Source organism: Serinus canaria, chromosome 3, assembly GCF_022539315.1.
Source record: "Serinus canaria isolate serCan28SL12 chromosome 3, serCan2020, whole genome shotgun sequence".
NCBI classification, from domain to species: domain Eukaryota; kingdom Metazoa; phylum Chordata; class Aves; order Passeriformes; family Fringillidae; genus Serinus; species Serinus canaria.
The window spans coordinates 110,449,045-110,463,115 of NC_066316.1; the positions used below are offsets into that span (position 1 = coordinate 110,449,045).

Consider the following 14,071-nt stretch of genomic DNA (forward strand, 5'->3'; position numbering starts at 1 on the left):
GCAGAAAAACATGGAAAAGATGCCACAGAGGCTCTGGGAAGTGCAAAAAAACATGGAAAAGATGACGTGCTGGGCAGGGACTACTCCATGCTTCTACCCTGATGGAGGTGGAACAGTTCAGGTTGATGCAACCCAAAATCACTGAGTTTTGAAGGAAAGAATTGTCTCACTTCAGAAATTATTATTTTTTTTTAATGATTAGCTTGGGGTGACAGTTCTGAGACTGGGCGTGAGGCAAAATTACTGAGTCAGTAGAAATCTCCTGAAATGACTTTTGTCCCAGCTGGCATTTGACCAATGTCGTGCTCTCAGTGCCCTCAGAACATCCATGTCTCCACACAGAGGGTCACTGAGGGGGGACAGCCACCAGGCACAGGAGCCCCTGCCTGATGTACATCAAGGTCCCAAAAATGTTTGCAGAAGGCAAAAAGACCCAGGAGATAATCCAGGATGAGCATGTGTGGAGGACACAGGCACAGACAGCTCCCACCATCCCAGGCTGCTCCAAGCCCCATCCAGCCTGGCCTTGCACACTTCCAGGGACCCAGGGGCATGCAAAACTTCTCTGGACCACCAGTGCCAGGGCCTCCCTGCCCTCATAATAAGGATTCCTTCCCAAAATCCAATCTAAACCTTCTCTCTCTCCATATGAAGCCATTCTGCCTTGTTCTGTCACTGCTGGCCCTTGGAAACTTGGCCCGTGGAGAGCCTGGATGCCAAGTTCTGACCTGCTACCTATCACATAGGTCTTTGCAGAGTGTACAAAACGTGGGAAGCAGAGGGAGAAAGAGTTTCCTGCTGTTATCCTTGGAAATCAGTGTCCCTGCTGCCTTCAGCACCCCTCTGCGAGACAGCACCAGCTGCACCACATCCGTTTTTGCCACTTTATCACTCCCCCACACAGGAACACTCTGCCAGACTTGCCTCATTGATCTCAGCCCTGTGTAGTCTCCAGGAATGTTGAGAGGCTCCTTCTTTTCCAGAGACCAGTCCCCTCAGCTGGGGTTATGCTGAGGCATTTCCACCCAAGGCCCCCTACACAACATCAGAGGTTTATAAACCATAAGGTAACACAGTGTGCCCTGCTGACACCTCTCTGGATGGATCCCTCTTTCTCTGGCCACTGAGTGTGATCTGAACTGGGTCCCTTCCTCTTTCCCATCAGGTCAAAATCATTCCCAGAGCTGGGATGAAGTTATTTCCCTAATTGCCTGCAGCCTTTCTGCATCCAGGCCAAGCCCCCTACCAGAGGAGGTTTGCAGGATCCCTGTTTGGTGCTGTCACAGACCCTTTGAAGCACTGCCTTGATGTTGTCTCATCTCCAAGGAACAGTCCGTGGGAGCTGTTTTCAGCAGGAAGTTCCCTCATGAAGCCCTGGCAGGAGTTGTTGCTTTCCCAATCCTGGGACAAGTCTGTTGGGTTTTATCCCTGCTGATAAGCCAACACACATCAGAACATGAGCACAGACACCAGATCTTATTCATCCTCTGCTTCAATTATCAGCCCTTGGCCCATTTTTAGCTCCTGGCAGCCAACACCAACCCAAACAATTCCCATGCTTGGCTCAGGTGATGGCAAGAACAATTCCCACCAAGCACTCTGGGCCACCCTGTTTCAGAGGCTGGGACAGAACTTAGCAGTCAACAGAATTAGGCTTGGATTAGTTGCTGATTTCTGGGTGCAGGGTCCAAAGCTGCCCCAGATCTGTGCTAAGGAAAAAGGGATCCTCGTGGTCGCTCTCCAAAATGGACAGGGAGCTCCTTGGGCTTTCCTTTCCAGCATTGAGGTGCTGCTCCCCTCTTTTTCAGACTATTTTACTTGCAGGATTACAGCACCCTTTCAACTTGTGGTAGGCAGGTTTTCTCTTTCCCAATGGCTGCAGTCCTCATCCAAATTGAAACAGAAATAATAAAAAAAAAAGAGTGACAGGCTAGGGGTGCTGTAACAGATGTCAGATTGCAGTGTTGAAATGCACATATTTTGTACATGTTTGTGGAGTCCTGTTGTTTCATGCCAACCATCCCCACTCATAGAAATGGGGAAAGATTTTATGCTAAATGGAGCAATGTGTTGGGGTTTTTTGAGCAAAACTGAGTTTGTTTTTTTGTTTTTTTTTTTTTTTTTTTTTACCATTTCAGTGCATGCCAGTGGTTCCTTTAGGTGTGTTTCTCTTCTAAGGGTTCCTAATAGTAGAGTTCAAATATCATTAGGTCTGAAAAATCTCAGTGTAGGAGGCTCCTTCTTATATTTTCAGGATTCAAACTGGAAGCAGCTCTGCTGGATTTGATGCACTCAAAAATCTTAGCAAAAAAATTGGCCACTAGAAGATTAACAAAGAACCAACTGTTCACAAAGAACCAACTGTTGAATGTGAAATGTGATTTTTTTCCTCCAAGAATAACCCCAGGTGGATTTTGCCATCTTATTCTTACCAGTTGAGGTAACCATGTTTGGGGTGGGGGTTTTTGTGCCTTTTGTTCTAGAACGACAATTTAAATTAGTAAAGGGACAAAAACTAGGTTCTCAGCAGGAAATAGCAATGGAAGTTTCTAGAGATGGTTGTGCTCCTGTCAGGTTGAGCCAGATTTGTGTGACTCCCCTGCCTTCTAACACTGCCTACAAAGAGGAGTTTTTCTGTTTGCACAGGGTTAAATCCTGTCCTTGCTGGAGGTGTTGTCAGAACATCCTGGTGGAGCATTTCCAGTGTAACCTCTTGGGCTCTCTCAGGGAGCTTTGCATCCTCTCTTCTGTGGCTGCTCACTTCTAGGGGCTCAGGTGGGGTTCTTTTTCAGTGTCATTCTGAGACAGCACTTAAAGGCTTCAGATTAACGTGGATTTAACTCAAAAGTCTTTATAATTACAGTGATGACTGTGCAGAGGGCACCTCGGCCTGAAAAGAGTGGCAATCCATGCAGCTTTTGACAAAAATAGACACGAAGAGCAGTTCTCATGCTCTATTTCCAAACAAGCTAATCTGTGCCCGGGAAATCCTGGCTGCTGCTTTCCCAGCACATTTCTAATGCAGAATTAACCCAGGTGATTGGTGCCTGGAGGGATTTAGACCAAGCTCAGGGCAGACCATCTCTTCTTTGTGTCTGTGCTCTTTAGAAGACAGAGATGCACGTGGTTGTTAGTTCTGAGTGTCTCTATCAGCTTCACTGCCTTCCCTGCCCACCTGAGATTCAGGGATTTGTGGGATTCATGATCTCTGGAGGATGCACTGGGAAAAGGTGAATTTGGGCATGGTGGGAAGATCCTTGAGAGATTTTGGCACTTTAATCCTTGCTGCTGCAATGTGGGTTACTGGTCCACCTGAACCCAAATTTAGGTGACAACAGCAGCTCTTCTAATTGGAAACACCATCCATGCAGCCCCACACTGACATTGAAAACACCATCAGTGGGATTAGTAAGAGTTCTGATTCCAAAAATCACAAAGGAGAGAACTGTTCTTCATGAACACCCTCCAAGTAGCATCTGCTGAAGTGGGGGTTCTTTCAGTGAGAAAAAAAAATCTGCTTTTGCTGAAAGGAAAACAGTAAATCCTTTCCATTTCATTTTCTTAACATTTAGGGGGAGCTTCAAAATGGAAGAGCCATTTCAAACTTAATAGTATTGTGTTATAATATTTTATATCATTTATGCCATACCAACAGGAACTCCACAAGTAAGACTGTGTGTGTCCCTCTGTTCCCTGTTTGCCTCCAGCTTCTTTAGGACTGAGCCAAATCACCAAACTCACTCCAAATTCCTGATTGGATTTCTTAGACACCTGCCATGCGTTGTTCCCCCTGAAAAGTGAGTCTGTGTGTTGTCATTTCCTTGAACTCTACCATTAGAGTGCCATCAGAGGCTTTTGGTGGCTGGGTGGAGCTGTTGCAGAAGAGGCTGGATTTGTCTCTAGCAATGGACTCACACTGATATTTTCCTCAGGCATAATTTTGGGAGCATAGCTGAAACCAGATTCCTGGAAGGATTACCCTATCCTGCTAAAAGAACATTTTTCTGGCAGAAAGCTGTCCCACATCTGTATTACACTTTACCTAAGTTCTACCTGCCATGCCAGGGCTCCCCAGAGCTGTCCAGACACAGGAGCCACCTGGACTAATTTACTCTGCCCAGCCTGGAAAATCTGATAATATGAGAAGCTTTATCTCCAGGCATTGAGGAGTTGAGCCAAAGGTCTTCCACGTTATTTTTAACATGATGAAAAGGATTATACGACCACGGTTGTGACAAACAGAGGACTGCGATCAGATTTTGTCTATACCTGTAACACAGTGTTGGAGCCCAAGCACTGGCACTCAGGTGTTTGTGCTAAATTGGTCTCTGGTAGAGTTTTGCCTGCCAGCCCTTTCCCAAAGCCTCCACAGGCATGAGAAAACAAATTCACATAGTCCAGGAACCATTCCCATTGGGCAGATTGGATACAACTCCTGAGGGATTTTAACAGGATGGGCATGGCAGATTCTGCCAGCTGGACTTAGGGTCTACAAATAATCATGTTTCTCATTTGGGGTTCAGATACCACCACCAGGTTCTCTTCCCTTGTGTCCTTCTCCTCTCTGGTGGTTTTTCTGAGCCAATTCACCACACAGGATCAAAGACCCCAGGTAGCCAAGGGAGTTGAGGCTTGTTTGTGGACCTCTGCTTATACAGGGACTGAGATTTCCCCCAGAAATCTCAATTTTGTTGCCAGAAATGTTCCAGCTCTGGAACAGGTGTCAGCAGCTTCCTTCCCTACATAAATAGGTAAAACCTGGGACACTTGCAGTCAGCATCCTGGGAAAGGGGCAAGGCTGTCATGGAAAGCAAAAAGTGAATTTTCATGCTGATGAGGGCTGTGTACACACAGGCCTGTTGGAGACCAGCCTTCTTCTCAGTGATGTCACAGAGGGATGTTGTCTTTCTCCTACCCCTTGAGGATGTTGGTAACTCTGTCTGGCTGTTCTGGGATGTCCTCTGGCTGACCATGGCACCCTTCTCACATCAGGAGGGTGTTGGGGGCTTGTTTTGCCTGCTTGGTCTTCAGTGGTATAAATTCACTGTGTTGTGAATATACCCAGAATATACTTGAATATGCCCAGATCATTTGGGGTCTGTCAGCTTCTGCTCTGCAGGAGCCACTGTGGGCTGTTCTGCTCATCCTGGAGCCAGGAACAGGTCTCAGCAATCCTCCTTTCTCCTCTCTTCACCTTGCTGAGACTCAGTGTTCTCCTATGAGCTCTTGTGGGGAGCTGGTGGATGCCAAATCTCTGTTACTTACTATTCATCTTGTTCTTCTTTGGTATTTCAGTTTGAACCCCATCCCTGGAAGTGTTCAGGGCCACCTGTGAGAGTGAAAGGTGTCTCTATCCATGGCAGGGGGTTGGAATGAGATGAGCTTTAAGGACCCTTCCCTCTCAAACCATTCCATGATTCACCAGGAAGAGTCAATGGAGAGACAGAGGCATTTCCAGACAGCTCTTCCCATGTCTCAGACAGCATTCCTGGGGTGAAATAAACAGTGAGGCCCGTGATGGACAGGGAATCTTCATACAGAGGGTTTTAGAACAGTGGGGAAGCTTTGCCAATCCTGATGTGGTGGGCCAAGATTTTGAGCAGGAGACTGACACTTCCCTGAGGTTATTCGAGGACAAGCCCAAACAGAGGGTGGATTATCCCATCTCTGCCTGGCCTGGGGTGCTCGTGCCTCCCACAGCAGGATCAGTCTCTGGCTTGCATCCAGGAGGAGATCCAAGGCTCGATGTCTGCAGGGTTGGAGCTGGTTTGGAGTGCCCGAGTTCACAGAGGATGTGAATAGGAGCAGACATGACAGAAGCAGCTGAGATAATGAGAGCACAGATCAGATGAGTGTGGCTGGTCACCTCCTCCTGCAGCAGGGAAAAGGGACACTGGGGACAGCTGAGAGGCAGCAGGATGAAAGGGCAGGAAAGCAAGGCCTTTGGAAACACAATCCCTGGTGACCCCGTGGATGCTTCCTCAAGGCAGTGCTGAGGACTGAGCTGGGGGAGGAACTAAGGAGGGATTCAGCTTTTCTGGGGTCGCCAAGGACATCCTAATTTAGCAAAAGGAAAAGGGTTCAGGCAGAAGAATTTCAGGACATGAGCCAGACTTAAACTGTCGAGGGGCAGGAGGGCAACTCTCCATGTGAGTGAGCTTTTGTGGAGTTGCCTTGGCATGGATTCTCTCACAGAGAAAGGTTTGGGAACATGGATGTGCCTCTGGTCTAATGTGCAAGAGCTCTCCTTGTGCCAGCTTGGACATGGACTATCCTGTACAGAAACTCAGCACAAGCCTTGTATGGGATTCCAGTGGGATTTGGTGGTAGGAGACTTTCTTGTTATCCAGACCTACTTGGAAATCTGTCCCTGAAAGGAGTTACCTTTGTCTCCTGCCTTTCCCAGTCATCAGCAGTTTTCTGTTTCTCATGGAATGGTGATGGTGATTCCAGGTGAGCTGGATCCTGGAGAATGGGGATGTGATACCCCTTGGAGGAAGGTTCCAGAGGATCTCCCTAGCAAGGGAGCAGGTGCTGAGGATGTGAAACTCACCCCTTATCTGATGAAACAAAAATATTTTCCATGAGAAAACAGCAAAGGGCAGGACACTGGTGTGATATCTCTTCCCAGTCTCCCCAGTGTCAAGATTTGGATTTTCATCCCTGGTAATTCCAGCTCTTAGTAGAGAACAGAAATGGGAGGAGGCCATTCCTGGGTCAGACTTTTGCATCATGTTCACAATTGGTGGAATAGTTCCCATCTGCCATACTGGACTGGTGGCACACTGGAGGAACTGTTTAAGGGAGAGTCCTGAAATCCAGTGAGGAAAGGGAAAGGCAAAATGGTCCGTGCAGACCTTTATTACTTATATACTAGCAATGTTCCATATTTTTCCATGTTTAAAGAGATAAATAAAGAAGGAAAATAAAGGGGGAAAGACACAAGTAATTGCCTCCTCGGATGGGAAAGAATTAAGAAAGATCAAACATCAAAATCCATCAGGAAACAATGAAAACCAGACCTGGGGTCTGATTCTGACCCCTTTTACTCTGACACAAACAAATTAAATCAGATTAGAAAATGAGGGAGAGTGACTTTCAGGCCCTGTTGTTACAAAAGCAGGATCTGCCTTGATCTCTTTTGTGTATAAATGCATTTTCACTCTGTGTGCATCAAAATGAAAGCCTGTTCCTCGTCTCCTACTGAGCTTCAGGGAGGAACGTGCCACCCAAAGGGGAAAACAGGATAACAGGGTTCACAGCACAGGGGTCTGAGCAGCCAGGGAGGGATGGGGATGAACTGAAATGTGGCACTTGGCATTAAGCAAGAGCTGCCTCTGCACAGGGCTGAGGGAAGGTTTCGTGTCATGCTCAATATTTGCCATCCCGCTCACCCGGGAGAAATGTTGGTATCTTCCCATTTTGTTTTAGTGGAGTCTTAAGGAGAATTAATGTCAAAAAAGAAATAGAGCACTGTTCGGGCATCATTTTCAGCGTTAAAGGGGCAGGCACCACAGGAAATACTCAGGGAATGTGCTACAGCAACTGCATCCAAATTGTGGGCAGCCAACGACCTGCAGCTGGATTTGTGGTGAAAACTGTACCTACCCCTAGTGAAAATCCTCTCTCCTCAGCTGGACAGCACTGAGTAAGCCCAGAATGGGTGTATTGTTAATTTTAAATATTAATTTGTGTGTGAGTGTGATTTTTTCCTGCTAGAGTGGTTGTAAAACCCTGCATAGCAGGAATAGGCCAGACAGATAGGGATGGCTTTCCCTGCACTGTTTTTGTTCCCAGGCTTTAAAAGCAGCAATGGAAATTTCAGGGGAGTCATTGCTTTGATTCTTTCATGTGGATGGCGTTTTTTTCCCAAAGAGCCTTTTTACAAATCTGAGATGACCTTTTCTTTTCCTGGACGATGGGTAGGAACCAGAGGAGGAAAACCAAACCAGGATGAAACTCAGGGTGTCCTGTGAGCTTCTGCAGTTTCCCTTGAACTCAGAGTGGTTCAGGCTCCTCTCCTCTGGTATCAGATCACTCTCTCAAGTCCACTCAGGTTTCCATGATCCAAAGCAACAGCTCTTGTTTCCCTTTCTCAGAGAATCTATTCCTTGGCCTGGCGTTCTCAGAAATTTAACTTTTATACACCTGCCTTATTTCCCACTGCTTTCTCATCTCTCTGTGCCATTTCCTGTTGCACATGTGTTTATCACTGAAGAGGAATCAAAAGTTCCCCTGAGAAGGGCAGAATTTTTTTTGAGTTTCAGCTGGTATAATTTGAAATGCCCTGAGTGCCTTCCTTCACCCCAGCTCCCAGTTCAGAAATGTTCTTGTCCTCTGCATGCAAGTTTGTCACATCTGCCAGCTCCACATGGTGGTCTGGAATACCCTAAAGCATCTCAAACCTTGCTGGATTCCCACCTGTGATGGTTGCACTAAGCTTTGATCCTCCTTTGAGCAAAGAGGCATCATTTAACCAAGGACACCCTGGGGTGAGTCTCTACAGCAGGAGTTGAATCCTGTCTGAAATGTCTTGTCAAGCTCACTGTGATGTGAAGGAGAGCTATTCCCTGGTTTAGCTTGGATTTTACATGAGATCTTGGGTAAATCCTTCAAATCTTGGAGCTTCATCTGTCAAATGGGACATTATAGAGCTCTGCCTCCTCATGCTGAATGTAGGTGAGCAGATGTCTCACTGCCAGGACTTCAGGGTTCATCCCTAAAGGAATCTGGGGGATTATTTCTTGTGCTGTGTCTTTCAAGACACAGGGATTTGACTCCTTGATGGTGCTGACTTTGGCCTGTGTGTCACTCATGTCTTTCTAGGGCAGAGAGGTTTGAAGAGAACCCCAGTCTCTGCCAGTCTGACTTGTGGGCAGGTGGGATACAGATCCCAGAGCTGCAGCCACAAGGTTTCCAGCCCCTCAGGAGCTGATTTGCTTCTGGCTTGAGAATGCCTGCAGAGATGTGGTTGTGCATGGTGGGGATGTTCCACTCTCAAGGCTGGGAACAGATTGGGAAGAGTGGGAGTGGGTTTTTTTCAAAGTGACTTCAGTGTTTACCCAACCTCATCCCTGTGATAAACAAACATTGGAAGGGAGTTGAAACCTACTCGTGCTCCATGAAGGTGCATCAGTTACCACGTGCAAGAGTCAGAATCAAAATAAAAAATTACTGCTCATGTGATCCAGCTTTTCAGGACTGTTTGTTTTAGTTATAATTGAAGAGATCTCTAAAGTTGCTTAGAAATAAGGTCTGGAGAAGCTGAGAGGAAAAACAGGGACAGTTTATCCCACAGTCAGTGAGAATTGTAAATTGTGTGAAAATGTCACGGGCTAGAAGTCACAGGGAAAGTTGGGAATGGGAAACTTGTGGTCAAGATGAGAAAAGTGCTGTGTCATTTAGGTGTGTATGGAAGATCTAGGGAATAGTTTCTGTGGCAGTAAGTAAGAGTGATGTAAAAGTCTTTACATTACTCCATAGTTCCTGCTGACATCCACCTACAGATCTCCCCCCTCACACCCAGGTCCAGATCCTGCTCATCACCAGGGTGCCAAAATTCACATTCAACACGAGGCTTGTGAACTTTTAAACAACAGCAAGAATATGTCAAAATGCCCAAAGATCCTTTATGCCTCCCTCAGATCTTGGTGCAGATGAAGAGACAATGAGCTGTTCTGTACGGGGGGGGCTCATCCCGACTGACTGCTGGAGCTTGCATGTCCCCTGGCAAGGGATGGAGTCAGACACCTTGGGAGCATGAGTCAACCCCTCCCTGTCCCACACACGGATGTCAGGACAGGCTGAATCACTTTCTGGGGGTGTCTGCCTCTCTCTGCTGGCTGGAGGAGACGTTCAGATGACAGTCAGCAGCCCGGGTGCCGTGCGAGTGACTCAACACACGCACTCTGAACAATTTACAGCAAAGGCTGTGATTAGTGGAGGGTTCTGCCCTGAAAACATTAGGTAAAGCCTTTATGTGCAAACTGGGGGATTGTTTCGGGTGTATTTTGTTCCTCTCTCTTTTCTAGAATAAATGAGCCCAATAGAAACATTTTTAATCCAGGCTGACACATCTGTCTCCTGTGGGTTGGTGCTGCTTGAGTTTCCCTGTACAGGTACAGCTAATGCTGTATAAGTTTCTGGTAAAACAGCACTAAAATAATGCAATAATTGACATATTTTTTCCCTGCTAATCATGGAAATTTTTTAAACTGAATAGCCAAGAGGTAGTGCAACAAACAGTACTTATACACATAACAAAACTTTGTGGCATGACTCATCCTTCCAAAACTGTTAATAAAGTTTACCAATAATGTAACTCATCTTGTAGGTTAAAAATGAATCTAATCTACATCTGCTTGAGTATGAGGCTGTTCATATTTAGGAGTTTTCATCCATTATGGGGAGAGACTAAGGGAGCCGGGCCTATTCAGTCTGGAGAAGACAGAGAGGGGATCTCAATAATCCATATAAATACCTCCAAGGGGTGTCAGAGGATGGGGCCAGACTCTTTGCAGAGGTGCCCAGTAACAGGATGAGGAGCAGTGGCCATAAAATAACCCACAAGAAGTTCCACCTCAACATGAGAAAGAACTTTACACTGAGGGTGGCAGAGCACTGAACAGCTGCCCAGGGAGAGCATGGAGTTCCCTCTCTGGAGGCATTCCAAACCCACCTGGATGTGTTCCTGTGCCACCTGCTCCAGGTGATCCTACCTTGGCAGAGCGATTGGATGATCTCCAGGGCTTTCTTCCAACTCCAGCCATTCTGTGAGTCTGTGGCTGGAATCCCCAAGTCCTATGTGCAAGTGTTTCTTAGTGAGGATTTAGAACTTGGGGGAAATAGTGATTTTCATAAAGCTGGTGGCTTAAAGCTTCCCTCTTGAATAAGGCCACTACTCTCACTGCTTTGCTGTTTGTTGTCTTTTAAAGTCCAGTCTGAAGTTTGAATGCACATTTGAGCCCAAAGACAAGGGATTCAGAGGGAAACCTGAGAGCTGATGAACAGGTGTATTTTTGGTGGACTTTGCAGGTTGTGAGAATTCCAATGAGGGCAGAGTTGGAGTCTGCCCTCCTTTCTGGCCTTCTTCTTCATCATCTCTCCTTCAGACACGGACGGGTTGGAAGGAGTGAAATCTAACCTTGCTACATGGTGGGGTGAGCTCCTCAAAACCAAGAGAAATTCTCAGAGTGAGGTCTGAGGAGTCATTGTACCTTATTTACATTCCCATGGAAGCCAAGCCCCCGTAAGCAGAGAGAAAAGGAAACAGATGAAGAAATTTAGGTTTTTCAGGCATTTTGCCTTTTTAACTCTGAGCAGCTACAGCAAGATGTTCCTTGCATTTTCTTAAAGAAGTAAAAGCCAAGTAAGATCTGGACCTATCTCCCAGTTACACATCAGAGATGGAGGGGCATTTCTTACTGTTTTGCTTGGAACCATTAGCAGTTTTTCCTTTGGACTTGAAAGGTGACGTTCCCAGATAGATCTTTGGCTAAGGCCCAATCCAACCATTCCTACCAAATTACTGAGCTTCCGAAGGATGGATTTTGGTCCATCATCTGTTTCCTCACCTGCAGAACAGTGGTCTAGTGAGCAGCAGTGTGGGCAAAGGAATAAGATGCCAGCATCTCTTTATTTTCCCAGGAATCTCTCAATTAATTTTTATTGTGCTGCTTTGCTCCACGAGTTATTCAATCTACCCTTGCGATAATCAATGGAATTATATTTTTAAAAGCCTCTCAAGTGTGGTGAGGCCACTATTTTATCTTCTGGAGGAAATAAATTGCTTAAGTGTTGGTTGGGGTGGAGAATAAGACCAGGTCCCTTTGGAATATCATGGGGTGCTCTGCCCCATGTCAGGGTGCAGCAGGATGTGTTGGGAGCTGAAGGTGACCCCAGTTCAGGCTGTGCCCCCCCCTGAAATGACTGTGACTTGGATTTGTGCACCAGCCACGAGACCAGACTGGAGAAGAGCTACCTCCAGTAGAAGTCTTGGGTCCATCCCATAAACAAGGCAGGGATTTGCTGGAGAGATCAGATGCATTGTTTTGGGACTCTTTCAAGGGTATTGATGAGTCTTGATGCTCCCTGAATTTATGTGTTTATCTGAATGGGACAAAAAACCTTGGTTTTTCAAAAGACAAATGCAATGGGGATTCCCGAGTAAGGCAGAATCAATGGGAATGTTACTTTTAAAAATAGTATTTTAGAATAGAAAAGAATCCAAGCAGTTGCAGGGAATACAGGCATCCTGCTCTTGCCGTGGTGCATTCCAAGAGAGATTCTGCTCTCCAAGAAAGTAACTTTCACACTTGGGCTTCAGCATTTAGATGGGATCTGGATTTCAAACTCTCAAATGTGGATCCAGTCCAGATGAGCACAGAGGCTGTTCCCTACTGGAACCACCAGGGTGGGGCGGCCAATCCAGTGGCTCAGGAGGATAAGGACAAGGAGTCAGAGAACTCCTGAATGCGGCACCGTTTCCAATTCCCACACTGATATCTCTGTATTTCTCTCCTCCAGACTGTAAGGACAACCTGACGTGAGTTGAACCTTCAGGCTCCAGAGCCTGCCCCAGATGCAATAATTTAGTGAGCAGATGATGTTTTCCACCAAAGCTCCTGTCTAACTCAGTGGATCTGTGTGTCTTCCGGCAGGTGTGTCCTCTGTGGCCTCCCTGATGTCCCTGGCTTGGGTGCTAGCCTCCTATCACAAGCTTCTTCGGGACTCTAGGGACGACAAGAAGAGTATGAGCTACAGAGGGGCCCTCATCCATCTCTTCTGGCGCCTCTTCACCATCTCATCCCGAGTTATTTCTTTTGCTCTCTTTGCTTCCATCTTCCAGCTCTACTTTGGGATCTTTGTAGTGGTCCATTGGTGTGCCATGGCTTTCTGGATCATCCATGGTGGGACAGATTTCTGCATGTCTAAGTGGGAGGAGATCCTCTTCAACATGGTGGTAGGGATTGTGTACATTTTCTGCTGGTTTAATGTCAAGGAAGGGCGGACTCGATACCGAATGTTTGCGTATTACACGGTGGTCCTGACGGAGAACGCTGCCTTGACGCTCCTTTGGTATTTTTACAGAGATCCTGACACCACTGACTCCTATGCCGTGCCAGCACTGTGTTGTGTCTTTCTTAGCTTTGCTGCTGGGATAGCTTTGATGCTGTTATATTATGGTGTGCTGCATCCCATGGGGCCAAGAGCTAAGATCTTTGCCAGCTCCTGTTGCGCCGAGCTGCTCTGGGGCATTCCTTTGCCCCCCGATGTTGAGCCCATGGCGCCCCAAACCCCTGGGTACCGGGGGGCCCAGGCTACGCCCACCAGAGCGGTCACGGAGCAACAGGAGGAACTCACAGCTGACACTTGCTTGCCCGTTTTCCAGGTGAGAGCAATGGTACCATCTACTCCATCTGGGCGACCCTACCCCCCCGAGGGGCCTCTCATTAAGATTGACATCCCAAGAAAAAGATATCCTGCCTGGGATGCTCATTTTGTAGACAGGAGGTTAAGAAGAACTATCAACATCCTCCAATATGTCACCCCCACAGCTGTAGGTATTAGGTATAGAGATGGACCTCTCTTATATGAGTTGCTACAATATGAATCTTCACTTTAAAGCTCCTTAAAGCAAAAGTAAAAGAGGGGACCTTATTTTTGTTTACGGTAAACACAGATCATGAAACAAACACAAACCTTCAGATAAGCTTTCTTTCTGGTTGCTGTATGTATAAAAAAAAAAAGATATTCTCTATGTTTTGTAAGTAAAAACAAAAAGAAAAACTTTTCTTTTGTTTTTTACACACAAGAAACAGTATTTCAACTTCCACACCTAGGATTCACAGGTGGAGAAGGAGGCATCTCCACATCAGTTTTATACCGTACACCAAGTGTAGAACATTATTTATGGGATTGGTGCTGATTGAAAAATAAAAAAAAAAAACAAACAAACAAACCTACAACTGCCTTATGCCCTTAGGTGCTGAGTTTCATTAAGTACTGTCACCTTTCTCATGCAAAACTCTTTGATGATTATATGCCAGGAAAAAAACAAAAGAAAAACCAA

The 14,071-nt window shown here is 46.4% G+C and overlaps 1 protein-coding gene across 1 annotated transcript in view; it reads left to right on the plus strand.

The window, feature by feature from the left end:
* Positions 1 to 13,866, plus strand: part of XKR6 (XK related 6) — a 173,495-nt gene extending 159,629 nt beyond the window's left edge. Inside the window, exon 3 of the mRNA XM_030236345.2 lies at positions 12,660 to 13,866. Within this exon, the coding sequence (XP_030092205.2) occupies positions 12,660 to 13,624 (965 nt within the window). The 3' untranslated portion in view covers positions 13,625 to 13,866. The remainder of the gene's footprint in view (positions 1 to 12,659) is intronic.
* The last annotated feature ends 205 nt before the right edge of the window (positions 13,867 to 14,071 follow it).